We start from the raw sequence: 22223 nt of genomic DNA, 5'->3' as shown, positions 1-22223 counted from the left end.
AGCTTGCACATTTCAGTTTGAACTCCATACGTTGTTAGCCTGCGCATTGCGAATTTACCCACCCGGCAGCATAACAAAATTAGGCTTAATCGATAGCTTGCTTATCTAATTCCGACATCTACATCACAAAGCCCCAGTTTCGGCCCAAGTTGTTGCCTCGCAGCGCATCCTCGGCTTCCCAAAACATAATTTGACTTGAGTTTTAAATGAGCGGTCAAAATTTTTGCAAATATTTTAATACCGTATGTAAATGTTCATTTATTCGTGAATCCAAGGCCTCCCCAGGCCATGTCGATCAAGGAATTTGTTTTACCATACTTCACCATGCTGATCAGTGCAGGTTGGTGACGTGGGGGCACCCAGGACTGGTTCAGTTTTCACTCAACACCGATGTAAGCCGGGAATCAAACCCGCGTTATCAACTTCATAGTGCAATGCACTAATCTCTGAATTTACATGATAATGTTTTTGTTTTCAAACAAATGTTTGAGTGGGGTAAGAGCACAAAGCATAAGCAAATGAAATACAGGTTTCATATGAGAATTCATTTGAATTATAGACTCCCGTACATTTGTTTCAGCGTTTTGCTGAATATTGGATTGATTATAGATAATTTGCCGTGCCATTTCCACACATGTGAAGTCTCACGGATTATCTGTAAGACGCATGGTAATACCCCACCCATTCTTTTATCTAAAAATAGACTCGACCTCGGCTGTGTGACAGTTAAATGGGTATTGGGCACTGCAGAGACGAAGCTGCGCGCTCGTGCACATGCACAACATTAAATAAAAAAAGCGCGTGCATTGCACACGAGCGGAAAGATAATACGAATGTTTTATTTTGAAGACGGTGAAACGAAGATGGGTAATCTTACGACAGTCACCATTTTTTGTTATGAATGTCTAACCATTCCAAAACATTCGTAACAACTTTTTAGTTTCACCTTTTTGAAGTATTCTTTATGTACATGAGAACACCAACATGGTTCAAATCATATTCTTAGTTTTTTCGGTAAAGTCACGTTGAAGAGAAACAACAAAATAACAAAATATATATAAAACCTTGAGAAAACCAAGATGTTGTGAAACGGAGCCACGTAAAAATGTATCTGTCACGGAGGCAGGCAAGGGTGTCTACTTTTGGAGAAGGATAATTCGTGAGACTTGACGTGTATGTATATTCAGCCTATGTGAGCAGTGCCACACCATGTGACACACAAATCCACCTCGTGACGGTGGGTGATCTCTGCTGCATCGACTCAAACCCTGTGTGAACAGCGAAGATGACTTCGAGGTAACATTGCTTCTGCCCTGGACAGTGAAGTTTTGACGCCACCCGGAGATAATAAATGTTAAGGGGATGAACTTAATTCCTTAGAGAAGGGACAAATTATATTCGTTCATACGTTGCTGTACTACTTTCTGCTGGCGAGCCAGGGTATTGCGCCTCGATGTCCACGTGAAGAGATACGAGCAACGGTTTGTCATTTGTGTGGTCCAACAACCGTCGCTACCTCCACAGGCCACGTGCATAGCCACAATAGCTAGGATGAGACGCAGAAGGTTTCCTCAGGGGGAGAGAATTAGCCAAAGCCAAATGTACAGAGGGGGAGGCCCAGCCCCTGCGTGTGAGTTGAGCTGCGTGAGTGTGAGCTGTGTGTGAGAATGAACTGCGTGTGAGCTGCGTGTGAGTGTGTGAGGTGTGTGTTGAAATTGAGATTGGCGGGTGCAGGGGGGTTTAATCGTTTAGTCAGGTTTAATCGTGTGTTCTTTATCCATCTCTCCATCATCAACTCTTTCCTTCACCTCTCTCGTAAGTGTAAATATAAATGTACGTGTCTGTATTCATTTCAGTATTCATTACAATACAAATGCACTGTTACTTATTCTATTTGAAGGTTTATTAACTTCGTTATTGAATTTTATAGAGTTTAAATGTGATTAAGGCCTAGTCCGTTAGCACCTCGCCTAAAGCCCGCGGCTTTTTGTATATATATTTTTTAGTTTCTGTTAATTTGTGTACATTTATGCACTTTATAAATGTACGTGTCTATATTTATTATAATACAAATGCACGGATGTTTGTTCCAATTTAGGGTTTATTTACTTTAATGAGTTAAAATTTATCAAGGCCTAGTTCACCAGTGCCTTGTCTAAAGCCCTAGGCTTCAGGCTTTTCGTACTGTGTATTTATTATCCTTTAGGGTTTATGAATGAATATGAGGAATCCACTGTGGCAGATTGAAAAGACTTTCTTTAGAAGAGTTTTTTGCGTGTTTAGATGGTTATTCTTCCCCCGTACCTCCTTTGATCGCGGTTGGCTGCGTACGGTGCGAAATAAGTTCAACTTCTGTGAGTCGTAGGCAGGCCTCCCGGGACGTTTAAAACCTCCAGCTCCCCGATGCGGACTGGCACTACCACTTGGCCCACTATCCCCATACTTCCCCCATTTGCGGCTATGTACCTGACCTGCACCAGCGCGAGACGACGCTGTCCCTCCGGTAACAAGTCAAAGGTACGCAGGGATATGATGCTGGCCGTCGCACCCGTGTCGACGCTAAGTCCTGCCACCGAGCCTACCAACACGGACGTCCCCCCCGTGGCCGCTACGACCCTTCTGGCCAACCGACGCCACTTATTAACCGTGTCCGGCCACGGGCCCGGACCGTCAGTGGGAATCCTATCCGCCACCCCCGAGGAATGAGATGCGTGATGGGGGGAACATGGGGTGTATGGTTCTGGCTGGGTGTCCGAGGTGTCAGCACTCGCCTGAGTCGGAATGGCCGCGGACCAAGGCTGACGATCCTGGCTGGTCGTCCCTGGCGCACTCGTCCTCCTGCGGCATCCATGGGCATGTGTCCCTCCCGACTGCAGTGACGGAAGATGACATCGTCGGTGACCCGAGGATGATCTCTTGCCTCGCGAGGTGCCCAGCGCCGGTGTCGGCGCTCCGCTTCCCGCGGGATCCTCGGGTACTGCCGCAGGGCCGCCACCGTCTCTCCCTCGTCCTCCTCCGCCAGCAGTGCATCTCTGGTTGGAGGTCGTGGCTCCCCCTCGAGGTAACCGCGATCCCACATGACGTGTGCCACACCTCACGCGGGTCCCGCCATATCTTCGTAAGCGCAGAAATGTCGTGAGACCCATAGCGAGGTGCGGGCTTCCTCCACCACCGGCAGCATCACTCCCGCCTCCTGTGCCATGGTAAGGAGCCACTCCACCACCAACGAGTCTAGGGCCGGCTCGTTGAGCCGCGGAAATATGGCTTCTGCCAGGGTCAACAGTTCCGTCCTGAAGCTCAGGAGCGATTCGGATGCTTCACGCTGGCGGTTTTTAAACCTCTGGCACACCCCGGACGGTGGGTCGAACACGTCTGCCATCTCCTTGTAGACACCCTGCAGGAATAATCTTTTAGCAGGCAGAATCCGGTCGAATACTGTCAGCGCGGGGTCGTCCAACACAGTGGGCAGCATCGTCAGGGCTTGATCCTCCGTCCACCTCATTGCCCGGGAGGCCGTCTTGAACCGGCGGACGAGAGCGCGCCATTCTCCCGATCTGGACGCGAATTTCTGTATCGCGCCAAGCTGGCGGCTCCATCCCGGTCCTCCCTCTGCGGGCTGCCTTGGCTAAGGTTCCGGCTGACTCTCGCCCCCGGTTGCCGCTGCTGTCGGAGGATCTCGGGAGGACAGTCCACAGTGTTCTGGCTGAATCTCGCTCCCGGTTGCCGCTGCTGTCGGAGGATGCCGGGAGGACAGACCCTAGTGTTCTCCCAGGTCCCGTGCGGGATGCATGGTCGGTGGCGTCGCTGATGCTGCTCCATCCCCGGAGAGCTGCTGTGGAGTGCCTGGTTGGGAAGGCTGACTGTGGCCCCCGTCTCCTCACTGGAGAAGCGGTGCAGCTGAGGTTCCCCCCGCTCATTTGACCTCAGGACCCAGCCGGCTAAGCAGTGTGGCAACTGCCTCCAGCAGCAGATTCATCCTCCGATCCCTCGAGGATGATCTGCGATGGCGGCACTGTGTCTGCACTGCCGGGTTGGTGGAGGAAGGTGGCCACACGGGACAAGCAGCTGCCACGGATCTCGTCGATGAGCCAGGAGACGAATCCCGACTTGTCCGTTCCGTTTCGTAGCAAATCTCGTCCCGGGCACCTAGAGCGTCTTCTTGCTGTGTCACCCCCCTTGGGATCTTGCGTCGGTTGAGAAGAGACATCCCTCCGCTGCCACCAGTTGAGGAGGAGTCGGAGAATGGTTAAAGCACTTCTTTATTTCTCCAATGCACAGCAACACTCGTTCCAAAACCAACCCCGAACACACGTCCCAAAGCCCCTTTTAACCCCTACATCTCCGCTCTCGCTCCCAATTCATGTCGGCACACCTGGTCCGGGTGACGTCACTGCCCTTTAACCTCTGACCCCTGTCCAGCGCATTCCCGTGCCTGTGATTGGTGCGTGTTATAATGAGAGCGGGGATGTCATGTCTGTGTGGTGCATGTGCGTGAGGATGGCTCGCAGATCCCTTACAATGGTAAACAATGAAGCTGAGTTATTATCTGCACAACAAACATAATTATAGTAATATCTGTCAACCTATTTGTTTCATAATAGTAAACAATGAACCAGAGTTCTTATGTGCACACAAAGATTACAATTGTAATATCTGGCAACGTATTTGTTTCATAGTAAGCAATGATCCTCAGTCATAATCTGCACACAAACATTATGATAGTAATATTTGTCAACTTATTTGTTTAATAATAGCAATTAACCTGAGTTGTTAACGTAAGAAACAAGGAAATTTGTAGTTACCATAGCCATGGTGAGGCCTAGTCCCGTGCGGAGCCCCCGTCCTGGCCTACATTGCCGAGGCGGCGGAGGTAGCACGTTGCTAGGCTGGGTGCTGGGCCGCACCCCCGCACCCCCCCCCCGACCATCCCCCCGCCCGTGCAACAATAATACTATCTAAGCACCATAATATTATTAGCTATGGACTCTGTAATATTAATTGCACACAACGTGTTGGGGGCGAAGAGGACATGACACTGTGAAGAAATAGGCGCAGCGTTATGTGTTTATTTATAGCATGTGAAACGCGTAAAAGAAAATGTCCCCCGTGAGCTTGATCGAACGGGCATCACTTGGCAGGGTCCGCCCCCCCACCCAATTGGCGTGAGTTGGTACAGCCGATGTCGCGCAATAAATAAATATATCTAAATCCCATTAAATCGATCATTTAACTAATTTAAAGGTGACGGACGTGAAAAAGGAACAGCCTATGCCCAAAGCGGGGCTTAGGGCGTGCTGCCTGGCAAATTATTTTTTACAAAAACCCCACCATTTGAGAGTAAAATGCCTCGCAAGCGCGCGTATGCAGTGACTTTTATATATAAAACTAGCAGTAAGTACCCGGCGTTGCCCGGGCGAAAAAGACAGACACACATCGACTAACACACACACATCAACCCACACATACAAAGACATCAACTTACACACAGATGGACTCACACAGACAGATATCGACTTTAGACACACACACATGGAGTTACACACACATATAAACTCACACACATGCATACATAGACTCACACACATTGACCTACACACATATCGACTAAGAGACACATGGACGTACACACACATATCGACGCACACACACACGGACTGTCACACATACACACATTGCCGCACACTCATCAACTGACACACATTCTCACACACAAACACACATCGACTCAGGCACATAGATCCACACAACAACAATCGCCATTCGCCACCCGGCGCTCCGCTCGTTGTTGTGAGCGTTGGTCCTCCGCCCTCCGTTATTGTTGGAGGGCGACTGCCTCCAACTGCCCAATAGTGTCCTTCACGAGCCTCCTCCTCAGAGGCCAATCTTAAGACTGCTGGTACCAGTCATTGGCAAGTCCACTCAGCTCCATGTCCTCCTGTACCACATAACTCCATCTCTTCTCCAGCCCGTGCCACACCCGTTTAGCCCCCTTGATCCGGCCGAAAAAAAGCTGTTTAGGCATGCGGTGACTGGTCATGTGGGCTACATGACCCAGCCAGCGCAGCCTTGCCTGCCGGAGGAGCTCACCGATGGGACTTTGTCCACATATTTCAAGAATTTGTGAGCTCCTCACACAATCCAGCGTGATTAAACCAAGGATGGATCGTAAGCAGGCAAGCCTAAATGTTTCTAACTGGTGAAGATGTTCCATTAGGGGGGGTCCACGTTTTGCAAGCGTAGAGAAGGGAGGGCATTCATTATATCGTTTTTTGGGTTACATCGCGTTATTTATAAATGTGTCGTAACCCTCCACCACCCGACATGTTGAAGTGTTGTGTAAAACTAATTGTTACTGGCTAGACTGATTAGAGAATCCATTGAAATTGAGAGAAATACAAATAACTTTAATCGCTCTGACAGCTACAGGCTTAGTGCGGCCCGGAAGCGTATTATTAAATAAGTAAAATATATAATACAATTACAATTCCTTATAAAGGAAACACATACCAATGAATAACAATTGAATGATTACCAATCTATATAATTACAATACCCTCCCCCTATCCGCCTCGAATCACTGCACCCGAATGAATTAAATAATGACGGCACCTTGCTGCTGCTCTATTTAAGACCGAGAGCAAGTGGAGAGGGCTTCACCATTCTGGCAAATCGCCCGATGAAGCTGGATGTAATTACCAGCGAAACGTTGTACTCAAATTTTAAATGTTGTGGATTCACTCTTCAACACACCGGTGGGCTAAAGTAGTGAACTATTTGTCCTTTGTAAACGTGACACATTTTTTACTGTTTGGCCGTGTCGGGTGGTGGAGGGTTACGACACATTTATAAATAACGCGATCTAACCCAAAAACCGATATCTTCTCTTATATATAAAAGTCTCCGCGTGCGCGCTTGCGAGGGTTTAAGCCCGAAAAAATTTGCCGGGTGGCACGCCCTAAGCCCCGTGGTGGGAATAGGCTATTTCGTTTTCACGTCCCTAAACTTAAAAGTCGTTTAATTAACGATTTAGTGCCATTATTTTAATTATTTACTTATTGCGCGCCATCGACCGTACCAACTCACGACAATTGCCTGGGGGGGGGGGGTGGACCCTGCCAAGTGATGCGCGTTCCGTCGAGCTCACGGGGGATATTTCATTTTACGCGTTTAACATGGAATAAATATACACATCACGCTGCGGATTTCTCTTCACAGTGTGATGTCCTCTTCTCCCCCCCACCCCAATGTGTGCAGTTACTGCTAGAAAGTCCTTACATATTAATATTATTACAGCGCTTACATAGTATTATTCGACATCGGCCGGGGGGATGGTGGGGGGGGGAAATCTAGGCGATGCCGCGGGCTCTGCACGGGACGAGGCCTCCACCACGGCAATGTAAAGTACAATTTCATTGAATCTTTTGCTAACAACTCAGCTGCATTGTTTACTATTATCAAACTCATAAGTTTCCTAATCTTTACATAACAATGTTTGTGTGCAGAAAACTAATATTTCATTATGACCTTGCTCAATTTCTTCTTTTTTACCTGTGTTTTTATAACGCTGCGACGGTCTACTGCCAGTCTGCGATGTGGTCTGCTGCCTGCTGATTCATTAACGTCAGTGCACTGGCACTCTATTATCTACACTGATTATTTTCCTTTTGACCATTCTCAGTGTATGCCAGTCTATAATCTGTTGCCTGCTTCTTTACCTCACTCAGTGTACTGCCAGCCTTTCATGTCGACTGTATTCTGCCTTTTCAGCTGATGCCCGTATTGCCAGCTTTTTATGTCGACTGCAGCAATGCTTATGTCATTGAGTCGGCGTACTGGCAGTCTATAATCTAGACTGTAGCCTGCTTCTCTACTTACCTGTGCGTACTGCTGCTCTTTAATTTACACTTATTTCTGCTTATTTCTTCAATGCATTTCTATTGTTTCGATTGTTCACGTCACGCTATTTACTGATCTGTAGTACTGCGATGCTGATGGTTGTGCCATCATCGGAGATTGCTGTGCAGGTCCATGTGTGTGAGTCGATGTGTGCGTGTTTGAGTCGATATGTGTGTGTTCATCCATGTGTGTGTATTTAAAGTAGATGTCTGTGTGTGAGAGTCCGTATGTGTGTGTAGGGTAATGTGTGTGTCAATCTATGTCTGTGTGAGTCTGTGTGTGTGTAAGTCGATGTGTGTGCGTGGTTCCATGTGTGTGTGTAGGTACATGTGTGTTTGCGTCAATGTGTGTGTGAGTCCACGTATGTCTGTGTGTGAGTCGATGTGTGTGTGTGTGTGTGCGAGTCGCTGTATGCGTGTACGTCCATATATGTGTGTGTAACTCCATGTGTGTGTATCTAAAGTGGATGTCTATGCGTGTGTGAGTCCATATGTGTGTGTAAGTGCATGTGTTTGTGTGTGTGAGTCGATATGTCTGTGTGTGTCAGTCCATGGGCGTGTGTGTTAGTTGCTTTGTGTGCGTGGCTCCATGTGAGTCAGTGTAAGTCCATTTATTTTCGTGTCTGTAGGTCCATGTGTGTGTGTGAGTGAATGTGTGTGCTTTATTGACCTGGTTAAGGCCTATGATACCATCAGTAGGCCTGACCTCTCGGTTGTTCTTCATGCTTTCGGAGTCCCTTACCCTTTGCTCACAATCCTTAAGGATCTTCATGATGGTGAGCGGCCCCGCGTCAAACTACGTGGCCGTCAGTCAGAGCGATTCCCTCTACACCTTGGGGTGTGACAGGGATGTCCTCTGGCTCCCACATTATTTAACATATCTTTTGACCACGTAGTTCGTGAAGCCTTAAATGTCTGTACCGTACGAATTACCATATGGTACAGATACAATGGGAGGCTGATCGATGCCCAGGTGTGGTCAAGGGATGGCTCCCTATTGCTCAACCACGTTATGTATGCCGATTATCTGGTAATTGCTGCTCACTCAGAGGAGGAGTTGGAGGGGCTGCTACTGAACCTGGAGCTTGCCACCAAGAGGTGGGACTTTACCATCAGCCCCACCAAAACTAAGCACCTGACTGGGTGTTTTGTACCATCGGACACTCCACCCCCACAACTCCCAATCGGTGATGGGGCAGTTGTGGAGCGAGTGGAGAGTTTCCCATACCTGGGCAGTGTGCTTATGACCGGCTCCAGTTTAACAACAGAGGTCTCACTCCAAATCAGTCGAGCGGCAATATCTTTTCATCGGTTGCGTAACGCTGTGTGGAAGCTACCTGGTCTCTCGCTCTGCATGAAGCTCCAGGTCTTCTCGGCCACGGTAATTCCCTCCCTTCTCTACGCTTGTGAAACGTGGACCCCCTTAATAGAACATCTTCGCCGGTTAGAAATATTTAGGCTGGCCTGCCTACGATCCATCCTGGGTTTAACCAGACTGGATTGTGTGAGGAGCTCACAAATCCTTGAAAGATCTGGGCAAGGTCCCATCGGTGAGCTCCTCCGGTGGGCAAGGCTGCGATGGCTGGGTCATGTAGCCCGCATGCCCAGCCATCGCATGCCGAAACAGCTTTTGTTCGGCCGGATTGAGGGGGCTAAACGAGCGCGGCACGGGCTCGAGAGGAGATGGAGTGATGTGGTACAGGAGGACGTGGAGCTGAGTGGACTTGCCGATGACTGGTACCAGCGGTGTCAAAATCGGCCTCTGTGGAGGAGGCTCGTGAAGGACGCTACTGGGCAGTTGGAGGTAGTCGCCCTCCAATAACAACGGAGGGCGGATGAGCGACGCTCACAACAACGAGCGGAGCGCCGGGTGGCTAAAGCACAGCAGGTTGGCACAGTAGGGGGCACAGGTGGTGCATCAGCCAGTCATCTCAGTCAGTCGACCCGTGGCACCTGGGTCTGCCCCGTGACCTCCTGCCAGCGGGCGTTCGACACTTCACGTGACCTCAGGGTGCACATAGCCTGGCACAAGCGTCGTGGTGACGTCACCGCCACTTAGTGGTGAATGGCGGTTGTTGTTGTATGTAAGTCCAAGTGTGCATGTCAGCCCATGTGTGTGTATTAGTCGCTGTCTGTGTGTTAGTCCATGTGTGTGTGTCAGTTGGTGTGTGTGGCACAAGCGTCATGGTGACGTCACCGCCACTTCGTGGCGAATGACGGTTGTTGTTGTGTATCTGAAGTCCATGTCTGTATGTGTGTGTAAGTCGATGTGTTTTTGTGTCTTTTTCGCCCGGGCAACGCCGGGTACTTCCTGCTAGTAAAACATATAAGAAGCGGTTCTAGATGTCACACTTTTATTGTAAAAAACTGCCCTTTGAAGTCAGAATAAATAATGTATTCTGGACCAGATGCAACATCTATGGACATCATAAAAATAAACTTGTACATTCTAGACTAATCACTTACATTTAAAATATTGTTAGTCCTCATATGGAGGTTATACAGTTTAAGGAGGTTATAAAGTGACAAAATGCAAATTACTGATAATAAGAGTGGTCAGGAGTCTCCAAGGCTATTCACTGTAAAGATTTTGAAAATTGGTGAGTGCATTAACAATCTCATTTGTCTACGACAGTTGTTATATCAATCAACAGGAATGGGCGTCAAAAATGTTACTTAAATATAATGGATTGGGACAAAAGGGAAATTTGAGCGTGTATATGTCATGAGCAAGATGAGAGAATGTCTTCTTTTTTTGAGGAATTAATTTGATCGTGGCATTTACCATTTCCTACACCTTTGTGTTTTTTGCAGTGTTTTTGTCAGAGCAATGAGGTTTTTTTTTTATAATCCACCCCTGGTTTAGAGTCTGGGTCTTGAACTCCTTGTTGTGTTTTGGACAAAACAAATTTCAGATGTATAAATCATCTCAGTTTTGCTAAACATCAAGGTGCAGATGTCACTTGGGGGAAAGGAGATGCAAGTATAATATATTTCAGAGCATTAAAGCATTGCAGCAGCAAAGATGACGTTGATGATTGGTGAATGTCAAATGTCAGCCTTAGTGGAGGAATTTTAAGCATGTGATTATTTTTTCCTGAGTGGAATACTTTTTTCTATAAGGAAATTATTCCGTTGGGACAGATTCGAAGAAGTATACCACAGCAACATGTAACACGTATAACACCTGTGTAGAATGGAAAAATAGAAAGTTCCATGACGAAAATTAAATAGCTTTGGTCATGTCCCAATACGCCTGACATTTTGCTAAAACTAAATTATAACTTTGAATAAGGGTGCAAGAGACATTTAATTTTGTTGTTTATATCCAACAATAACATTTTATTTTCTGTCACACCTATAGTTATGGATACCATTTACTTATTTGTATTCGTATGCATTATTCGTCGAATTACTTTTTTTCACTGTTGCTGCTGTGACCTTTATCATAGTATCACACCTTGCATTACACAAATGACGCGCATTATGGTCTCTAATACCTAGGGGGTAAACAGTGTCGAGTGGAGGAGCGGATTAAGTTTCATAATGTTTAATCACGAAATGTAGGATGCTTCCTGTTTCAATGCGGACGGCTTGATTCTATGATACTTGTTGAGGACTACGTCTACAAGACAGATACTGTGGTCTCATTTACTGTGTTAAACCAACATACTGCAATGCAAACATTACTCTTTCTGATACTTTCTGTGGCCTCGATTTTTTTCTCAAATTCCCTAACCTTGCTCAGTCTATGAATCTCAATCTCTCATCTCTTACAACTTGAATCGTATTGGGGATTTTTTTTCTCACCACTTTCTGTGACATATATTGCCTGGGACGTCCAAGTTTAAACTTTGGATCTATTCGCAATGTAGCTGATCCGCCCTGTCCCATCTCCTCCCGCAGATCATAACGAGGGGACAGGTCAGCTAAATAGACAAACAACAAAAATATTGAAGCTTGGAGACAATGAGTAGGTACTTCGCAATGTGTTCTGCCCTCCAGAGAAGTGGGCGATTTCACAACAATTGAGTACCAGGGGTTTGTGGAGCAGCTAAACTTTATTTCAAAGTATTTTTCCAACAGGCAATTGCGTATCTGCAATAGTGACAAGACACACCCGACACGTCACAACACAGCAGCTCAGTCCCTCTGCACTGAATCTGCCAAATTATAACTGCCGCTTATCATTTCGAATAATATTTAACATACATATTATTAAACACGCATTTGACAAGAAACATCTGCCCAAAACATCTGTAATGCCTCATAAACGTCCTAGTTCCTGATCATACTTAAACGAAACAATAGGTACGTACAGGATTAATACTACATCAGATGTTATCAACTATTACAATAACTCTTTGGTTCTTTTGGTAAACTCACGTAGAAAGAAAATAAAATAAATGATGGAATACACGATGTTTCGATTGCCACACAAGCAACCGTCATCAGGTATGAAATAATGTTAAATTTGAAGTTAAGTCTGAGAAATTTGAAGTTTGAATAAATAGTAAACGGCAGGCGGAGAGAAATTGGAAGTTTGAGAGAGAGAGAGAAAAAACACAGACACGAAGAGAGATACAAACATAGAAAGAGACGCAAATAACAATGCCTCTAGTGAGGCATTATATGGGGGGGGGGGGGGTGTCAGATAAATTAACGGAAACGGCAGGGGGAGAGAAATTTGAAGTTTGACTATACAAACTGAGTAAATCTTGATTTGAAGCTTTCGTGACTGCAGGAATCCATACTCTTTGGTTCTTTCAGTAAAGTCACATAGGCAGAAAATAAAATAAAACAAAAAATGTTTTTTTATTTAAAGCTTTCGTGACTGCAGGGATTAATATTCTTGGCTCTTTCGGTAAAGTCACGTAGGTAGATATAAAACAAAATAAATCACGACGTTTTGAACACAACACAAGCGTCCGTCTTCATGTGAAAATCGCAATAGTCGCGATGTCTGCTGTGAGCAGCACGATACGTTTTTGAGAACAAAGGTAGCCGATGTAGTGTTAATGGGGTATTATAGTGTAAAGGTAATAAATAGCGTGACATGTTAATGGAAATTAACTTAGATTAGCATGTTGGATTATAGTGCAAAATTAATTAGCTTCCGTCGCGCATAAGAGCTCAGATTAGCATGTAGGATTAGCATATGTATTTTGATGAGAGAAGCATGTAAATGTTAATGAAAAATTAGCAAGTTAATGTCAGTTTATGTGTAACAAAGAGTAGCATGTTAAAGTTAAGGAGAAAAGCATGTAAAAGTCAATAAGCAAAGTATATGAGAATATCTTGTTAAAGTCAATGAGAGATGAGCAAGGCGATGCAGTCATGCCGGTGGTTGCATATGCATGTGTGACAAAAGCAGCCGTGTTCGCGATCCAAAAGATGGCCGTGTTAACGCGTTAAGCTGCGGAGCTCGCTCCTGCTGCGGAGCCCGTCGCTGCGGAGCCTCGCTGTTGCGGAGCTGACTGCCACGGAGCTGACTGCCACGGAGCTTGCTGCTGCTGCTGCGGAGCTGGCTGCTGCGCTACGAGAGGAAGACTGGTCAGACCAAGTTGCGAAGCTGGTCGCTGTGCTGGTTAATCACGTCCTTCCAATGGTTGCTCAGCTTAAACCCGTCTTCTCGGTTGAAAGTGTCTCTATGTTTGTATATCTGGATAGCTTCATCTACATCTCCTATGCCGGTCTGTAACCCCGCCACCCATCCCGGTGTGGCCTCACTGGGTCCCAGGGGCTCCCTTGTCCTCCTCCCCATCCTCCTCCTCCCCCCCCTCCCCCCCTTATCTCGTTGGCATGACCATTCATTTTTGAACATAGATTTATATCGTGCTGAATTTTTCAAACCTATGTTTTTGTAGTGCTGATACTTATGTAGTGGCATCGCTGGATGTCAACATGTGCATAAGACGCTAGCCACATTTAATCTCGACTTTTTCTGGCCCGACATGGCGGAAGATGTCGCTAATGTATTTGAAGGGGTGTGTGCAGTGCGCGCGGCGGAAACCCATGTCAAAACCCTGTTGTCCACCTTTGCAATCCATCCGAGTTTCCCGCATAAATTAGCTTGTCGCTCTTGATATCCTTGGTCCATTTCCTACTACCCCTCACGGGAATAAGTATTTACTGGTGGGCGTCGAACATTTTTCACAGTGGCCATTAGCCTGGCCGCTTCCCAATCAGTCAGCAGCGGCCATCACCGAGGCATTCATTGATGGCTATGTGATGGACAAGAGGCCCCCAAGCGCCTTCTGACCGATCAGGGTAAAAAAAAAATATATTCGAAATTGCTGCCGGAGGTGTGTGATTTGTTGGGAAAAAAGAAAGTACGTATGTCGCCCTACCACCCTCAGACCGATGGAATGGAGGAGTGGTTGTACAGGACTCTTGACTTCCATGTTTAGCCATCAGGTCAGTGAGTCCCAGCTTGGCTAGGATTTGCATGTTCCCAGGGTCCTGGCTGCCTATAGAATGGCCCCTCATGCATCCACCGGCCACTCACCAGTATTGTTTAAAGTACGGGAGAAAACATGACTCCCCCCCCCCATTGATGTCCAATTATGAGCCGAGCCAACCACGGCTAAATCTAAAATTTTGGAGTCCGTGTGCCTCACCCACCCTTCAGAGGCTTTCAGAAGCGCGTGAGGCTTCCAGGGAAAATTCTAGTTCACGCTAATTGACAAATGAGCGGCTGAGGGGTCTCCGTCTCTCCGGAAATGAGTGGGCTCCAGGTGACAGCCTAGCTGCACTGTCCCCAGGTACATCACCCAAATTGTTAAAACCCTGGAGAGGGCCGGTTGATGTGATTCGGGTTGTTCTGCCCCAGTGTGTTCAAATCCGCTGGGGTCAACGGAGTGGGGTTTGTACATCCTCTTGCCTCAAGCCTTTCATCGCGCCACGTTAATTCATCTCATCTCCACTACGCTGGGGCCGAGTGTGTCGGGTGAGCTGAGGTGTGTACCCGCTGAGATTGGTCCTCAGGGGAGTCATGTGATCCCATCGTCAGTTTCCGCATCTTTAATGTCCCCCAAGCCGCCACCTTTTCCGTCTCCACAAGCTTCAGGAGCGGAAGGCCCGTCTGCCTGGCCGACTGCTCTTCGTGAGGAGCCAGGTTCAATGGGACATTTTCAAATTCCCCCTGGGACCCCTAGGGAGAGTGCGCCAACCTCACCTGGGGGCCCAGCCACAAGGACTCGTTTAAAGACTGTTCGGTTTTCATGACCCCCATACACACACACTCCCACACCGTATATATTGTATATATGGGATGGGGTATTTATTTGTTGAGGCACACAATGGGGGTTTGTTTGTTTTGTTGAGGGGGAGTTGACAGCCGGGATGGCTGAGTTCTATGAAGGGGGGGTGATATAGTGACATCGCTGGATGTCAACATGTTGCGTGTAGTACTTGCCCTAGAGAGGTACGGCGTGCAGTGTAGTGACATCGCGGATACCACAGGGGTGTGGGTGTAATACCGGCCCTAGAGGGGCCCGGTGAGCGCTGAATGATTGCGCTAGATGGAACCACGCTTTGCGTGCAGTGCCAACCCTAAAGGACAGGGTGTGTGGGTGTCGGCCGAAGGATGAGGTTACTTGAGTCCATGGCACTCTGGTTGATCCGGGAGGACACGTGACCAGTTAAGTCTACAAAGAGGCCCCAGGAGGGGGCTGGGGGTGGTCACGTGATTGGGACCCAGATCCTTCCCGAGGATTCTGGAAGTTGGACGTGGCCAAGGGCCGAGCCGGCCACGCCACAGAGAATATCAGCCGGGTCCCGAGAGGGACCGGGGTGGTTGTTCATTTTGGAAGAAACCTTCGTCTACGTTTTCCATTCAAAGATTCTCCAACACGTGGACCCGGGCCTAAGTCGATTAGCCCCGTAGTAGCAGTTATGTTGTAACTAGTGTAGCTAGCCTGGTGGTCACCACCATAGGTTGTTATTCTGTTAAGGGGAAAGTTACCCCGTGTGTTGGAACTGAATAAATGTGTTGCTTCCAAGTCTACGTCTGCGACTCAGTTGAACCGATTACACTTACGTGATCCGAGGGCAGAAATACTCGCGTGATAGAAGGGTACAGTATGAGGATGACGTTACGAGGAAAGCGAGAGAGAGGTGGCGTCATCGGGAAAGGCGGGGCAATCGGGGCACTTCTGGGAGAGGAATGGAGCAGGGTGGATGCGCGTCGCATGAGCCCGTGCGAGATAAAGAAAAGTGTCGATCCTCAATCTTCGTCTAATGTTCTCTCTAATTGTTTATCGAGGTACACATGGAAGTCAGGTACAATGCGCTAAGGGTGTCAGGGGAGGGGCACAAAAACCCGCAAGGGAAGAGGAACTTTCCAGCACTTGCACTGATCTCGGGAAGGGGGGCCCTCTTGTGGGGGATAGGGGGGGCAGGGTAGGAGTTTTTGCTTTTAGGGGGGTAAGGGGAGGAGGGGATACAATAATCAACATTCTAGGGGTAGATTGGGTGTAAGAAGGGAGTGACGGAAAGACACTCCGAATCGTATGACATGAATGAAGATGGTTAGGGGTGAGGATGGTTATGAAACAGGAACGACTTGATGTTCAGCTTGGGGGCAATGAGGTGTGGCTGGGACATTGTTTTGTGTTAATTTATGTCTAGCAGCATTATTTTTCATTTTTACTCAGTAGACAGAAGGATGAACCGGAATTATAATTTATATGGATTAGCCTAATTTGTGCTCTTTATATTAGTTATACAATTTAATATATTTGTACATTTCGTGATTAAAAAATGAATGTTAAGAAAACTAAATTATCTCCTGCACTCGACAGTTTACGCCCTAGTCTTTAGATACCTTAATGGCATCACTTGTGGAATGTGTCTATACACATACGTGTTACATGTTGCTGTTGTATATTTCTTCGAATCTGACACCTGGAACAATTTCCTTATGGAAAAATATTCCACTCAGGTATATAAAATAATTTGCGATAAAATCTGCATTAAATTCCTTCCCTGAGGCTGCTATTTAACGTTCACGAATCATCAACGTCATCTTGCTGCTGTAATGCTTGAATGCTCCGAAAAATATTTAATTCTCCTTTTCCCCAAGTCACATGTGTTAATGTTTGCACAGCACCTTGATGTCTAGTAAAACTGAGACGATTTATACATCCGAAGCGTATTTTTGTCCAAAACACAACAAATAGTTCAAGACCCAGAATGTAATCAGGAGTGGATTGTAAAAAAATCAATAAACAACAACGTGTAGAAAATGCTAAATTAATCCCTCAGAAAATTTAAGAGAAATTCTCTAATTTTGCTCATGACATATACACGCTAACATTTCCCTTTTGTCCCATTTATTAAGTTCTATTTAAGTCAATCGTTTTCTGACGTCCATTCCTGTTTATTGCTATAACGATTGTCGGGTATAAATATGAGATTCTTATTGCATTCACAAATTTTCAAAGTATGTATAATCCATGTATAATGACAGGAGAGTTTACATGCGGTGTGAGTGGACTGGGAGTAATGACAGGGCAGTCAGTCTTCAGTGCAAATGATCAAGAAGGGAGCGTGGTCAGGTGACTGAAGAGAATGGTAGAGTCTGCTGGTGGAGCGAGTGTCCACAGTCAACGAGAAGATTTGGGAAGGGGGCATGGCCTCGGTCGGTATATAAGGGAGATGCACGGGAGACTCGGAGCTGTTGCAGTGGGGTCTCCGCCCATGTAAAGTGAGTGTGTCTTCAATAAAGTATCATCTAATGGGAAGTGTGGAGAATTCACCGACGACGATTTCAGTCGGGGAGGAAACCCCCTGCAACAAGCCCTGGGCGGTGCGGACCCAGTGATCAACCCCGCAGGTGAGGAGGGAGCGGTGGTGATAACGAGGAGAGAGGAGGCTGGCCGACAAAAAAAAATGAAGAATGGGATAGGGTAACAGGATGGCTGAACTGGCTGTTAGCAGGGTGACGCAGATCACCGTGCAACTTGCCACAGCTGCGGCGAGAGGAGGAGCAGTGTAGAGCAAGGTGGGAGTCCCCACGGTAGAAACCGCTGAAATGATGGCCGCCATTTCACAATTTAACCAAATGTCGGCCGAAGCAACTACAGCTCTGGTAGCGTGAGAAACAAACTGACCGGCTGTGGTGGATGACGCCTGTAAAATAATTCGTAACAGCGGGAGGCGACTGGGCACCTTCACCCGAAGGTTTTAGGCAGCGTATCAAGCCGTTGGTTGGTCGGAAGAGGAAGCTCTGAGAGCCCTGCCTACTGGCCTTAACGATGACGCCCTCGCCGTGTTCCGAGCTGTCCCGGAGGATCGAATGGCTACGCTACAAAAGGCATGTGGTGAAATGGCAGCCGTGGTTCAATCCCCCGTCAAATACATGGAAAAAGTTCCTGCAGCAGAAGCAAGGGGTGGCCGAGATGCCCCTTGCTTATCACAGCTCATTGATGGCCTGGGCCAGGTAGCGTATCCGTGGCTGAACGAGACGGTGCTGAATTCTTTGGTGATGGAGAAAATGCTGGTGTTGGCGCAGGAGATTGGTCATGCTGCTAATTGTGGAGGAGGCACAGACCTCCCTGTGGGTGGCACATGAGGGGATGAACCATGTGGTGGCATGGTCAGTAGATCCGATGTTGGGTGAGGCCTCGAAAGTCCGGTCAGCGGAGAGTGCAGGGACGCCAACAGAGGAGGTGACGGCAGTGGTACACAGGTGGGCTCAACGCTGGGTGGAGACTTTGCAACGGCATCAAAGATAGGGATCAAAAGGGGAGGTGACCACTCCGCAACGAGGGATTGCCATCGCCTGCTTCAGGTATGATTAGCCGGGGCACAACACGCGGGGATGTTGGAGCGACGCCCGGACAACGATTTCATCAGCGTCCATCTTCTCGCCAACAGCCACTCCATAACTACAGCAGGCAAGTCGCGACACCACAGACACCCGGCCTGAAGCGTCACCTCACACATCTAGGCATTCACGTATCCCAGGCTCTATTATCATCTTGCATCATTGTCGGTCGCATCAGTGAGCGGTGGGTTTCGACTCTGGGCGGATGGCCCAGGTCCGTCATTCAATGGAGGAGAGCTGGCTTATCAAGTGGTGGCGGCTGCCGCAGGCACATTGGCGGTGGCCAACTCATTTGAGGGGATAAAGGTGTGTGTCTTAATTGACACTGGCGCATCGGCCACCATTATTTCGGAATTGATGTACGGCATGCTGCCGTCGAGTGGCCGCTGTGTGACACCGGTCATGAACGCGTGTGTGGCGGCTAACGGAGGAAGCATGGAGATCGTGGGCCAGGTTGAACCATGTGTAAGGATTGGAGTGATTGCGATGTCAGGTCCCATTTTGATTTCAAAACGTGGGCTATCCCATGCCTGTGGGGCACCGACTTTGTGAATAGAATGCCCCTCAACATTTTGATAGATCAGAGGCGTATAGAGATGATGTTGAGGCAGTGGTTGTTTTTCTTGGATCCTGTTGGAAGGGAGGCGGGTGCAAACGCCGCGATTCAGGCCTTGGTGAGGTAGTCGGTAAAGATCCCGCCGGGTATGCAGATGTTGGTTCCCTTACGATACCGCAAGCAGTTGCATTCGGCCGACCCAGATGTGGCTGTTCTGCTGATGCCGTCCAAAAGTGTAGCCTGCGTGCTTACGCTGGCGCATGCGAAGACAATGCTAAGAGCAATCCAAGAGCCGTTCCTGCAAGTATTCAATGTGGTTGAAGGGATGGGTGTGGTCCAAGCGGGCACCATTTTGGCTCATGTGATGCCCGCGTGTTGCGAGGCGGGTGACTCAACGGCGACAGATATCACGGGAGCGATGGAGCAGAGAAATGTGAGCAGAAGCCCTTTGTAACAAGAATCCTGATTTGTCTAAGGCACAACGGGGCTAATCGAAGTCTTTGCTATAGTTCCAGATGTTTTCAGTAAGAGCAAGTTCGACATTGGTCATACTTCTCTATTGCAGCACCACATTGATACGGGAGACACAGCCCTGTTTGCCAGAACTCTATCCGGTGGAGAAGGAACATGTGAAACAGCTGGTGGACAATATGTTGGCGGCGGATATAATTTTGCCATCGACCAGTACTTGCGGTGCCCCTGCGGTGCTGATAAGAAAGTCAGATAATAGTCTGAGATTTTGTGTTGACTTCCGTCAACTAAACATGGTAGCGGTAGCTGGTGCATGTTGCTACCGCTTGTGGACGATTCGTTGGACGTGTTGGCAGGTGCTAGTTTTGTTTTTCTGATGTGAAGGTGGGAGCACGGCCCCCCCCCCCCCCCCATAGTCTTAACTGGGTGTGGCGTTGAGGAATCAAATGCGAGATGATAACCGTGCTGTGGAAGGTTAAGCTCAAGTGGGTGTTGGAGGCACGTGCTGGGGTGGGAGAAGGTGCTGCCAGTGCTCAAGCCGCTTAAGAGAAGAGCGCAGGGCGGTGCAAGCACGTGCTTCCTTGGGTTGTTGGTGAAGGAGCGTGGCTGCATTGTCTGCAGGTGACGCTGTGGGCATCACCGAAGTTGCACCACCCGTCGCAGGGACCGGTCGAGATTGTGGAAATTAATGGGCCTCAGTACGTGCGAGTGCAGGCGGGGCATCGACATTGGTTTGTCCACCCATCGTGCCTCAAACCATGTCTATCCCGACCCAGACATCTCATCTCCATATCCTGTGCAGCCAGGGTCTGGTGTGTCCTATGTGCCAGGGCAGTCGTCCGGGATGGTTGTGCTACCCACAGAATGCGACCCTCTGATTCTCAGAGGCCCACAAGACTCCGCCACGTTCGATGGACCGGCATCAAGGACCCAGTCGAGAACTTTACATCTGCGATAGCGGCTCTCCAAACCAAGAAGTGGACTTTCGATTTCCAAGGCCAAGCATTTATTTTGTGTGGACCCCGGTGTGGTTGTTGTTCGTGTGAGGTGGCTTGTACCATTCACTCGTCGTATTGTTATTGGTTTCTATAGTCGAGCGATGGATTCTTTTTGATGCGGATTTGGTTTGTCATTCTGCCCTAATTGTTGAATTCACGGTGTTAGCCAGGACGGCGATATTTTTAAGAAGGGGGGGGGGGGGTGGAGGGGTGATGTAATGACAGTAGAGTCTACATGCGGTGTGAGTTGACTATTGGCCACGGGAGGTAATGACAGGGGTATCAGTTGTGAGTTCGAAGGGACTGGAGGCTACGGGAATGATTGAGAAGGGAGTATGGTCAGGTGATGGAAGAGGATGGTAGAGTCTGCTGGTGGAGCAAGCGTCCAGTCAGCGAGAAGTTTCGGGAAGGGGGGCATGGCCTCGCTCGGTATATAAAGGAGATGTGCGGGTGACTCGGGGCTGTTGCAGTGGGGTCTCTGCTTGTGTCAAGTGAACGTGTCTTCAATGAAGTGCCATCTCAAGAGAATTGTGTCAAGTCGTCATTACACATGTTTTCTATCCATATTATCTAGTGTGACAATGAATAGCCTTGTAGACTCCTGGCTACTCTTTTCAGATTTATATGTATTTTGTTATAACCTGTTGATACTTTTAACCTCTTCATGAGGAATATTATGAATTGAATTTGATGTGTTTATTCTAGGGTATACAATTTTATAATTTGTTTTTATGCTTTTTGGTAATGTCCATCGTTGTGGCATCTGGTCCAGAATAAATCCTTTATTCTTTTTTGAAAGGGTAGTGGTTTCCAATTAAAGTATGACATCTAGAACCTGCTCCTCATATATAAAAAATATATATTTCATAGTCAGCGCTTTTCATAGTTTGTGCTTGAAATGTCTCTACCATATTGCTTTAATGGCGTATTTTGTGCCCTATCATTCCACCTTTAAGGGCCAGAATTTAATATTTACCCATACAAAAACGTAATTTTGTTCATTTAAATGTTTCGATTGCTTTTGTAAATTTTGATTAAAGTTCGTGCTGTATTCTCTCATTGTCATTCTAAATCTGTTCCTGTGGCAAAACGTTCGATGGAACAGCAGGATAGGTGTTACTTGCCGACGTTTCAAAACCGGATGAAGAAAAGTGTAAAAACAGTCTCAATCTAGATGACATTACCATACATTTTGTACGTAGATTAATATCTTGCTGCATTTTTTCAAACCAATGTTTTTGTAGTCCTGATACTTAAGTGATCCGAGGGCAGAAATACTCGCGTGATAGAAGGGTACATAATGAGGATGACGTTACGAAAAAAACGAGAGAGAGTTGACGTCATCGAGAGAGGTGGGGCGATCCGGGCGCTTCTGAGAGAGGAACGGAGCAGGGTGGACGCGTGGGGTGGGAGCCCGCGCAAAATAAAGTAAAGTGTTGACCCTCCATCTTCGTCTGGTGGACTTATCGAGG

General features: G+C 47.6%; 1 protein-coding gene across 3 annotated transcripts in view; it reads left to right on the top strand.

Annotated features, from left to right (window-relative positions):
- The window catches only part of LOC116956641 (interferon-induced very large GTPase 1-like), a 139021-nt gene that overhangs the window by 18772 nt on the left and 98026 nt on the right, over positions 1-22223 (top strand). Inside the window, exons 1-2 of one of the 3 annotated variants that reach the window (XM_032978413.2) lie at positions 1185-1815; positions 2877-3061. The exons of 1 other annotated variant lie outside the window; for it this stretch is intronic. Coding sequence is in view for 1 of the 2 variants with exons in the window: in XM_032978410.2 (XP_032834301.1) it covers positions 7354-7396 (43 nt within the window). In the remaining variant the exon portion in view is untranslated. Of the gene's footprint in view, positions 1-1184; positions 1816-2876; positions 3062-7099; positions 7397-22223 lie in introns of those variants that run through there. One more of the 3 variants, XM_032978410.2, reaches the window with a different exon arrangement.

Source organism: Petromyzon marinus, chromosome 66 (genome assembly GCF_048934315.1).
Source record: "Petromyzon marinus isolate PM22_M1 ecotype Great Lakes invasive population chromosome 66, UKy_Petmar_22M1.pri1.0, whole genome shotgun sequence".
Lineage (NCBI taxonomy): Eukaryota > Metazoa > Chordata > Hyperoartia > Petromyzontiformes > Petromyzontidae > Petromyzon > Petromyzon marinus.
Note: the sequence above shows the minus strand (reverse complement) of the source record. Positions and strands in the feature narration are given on the sequence as shown.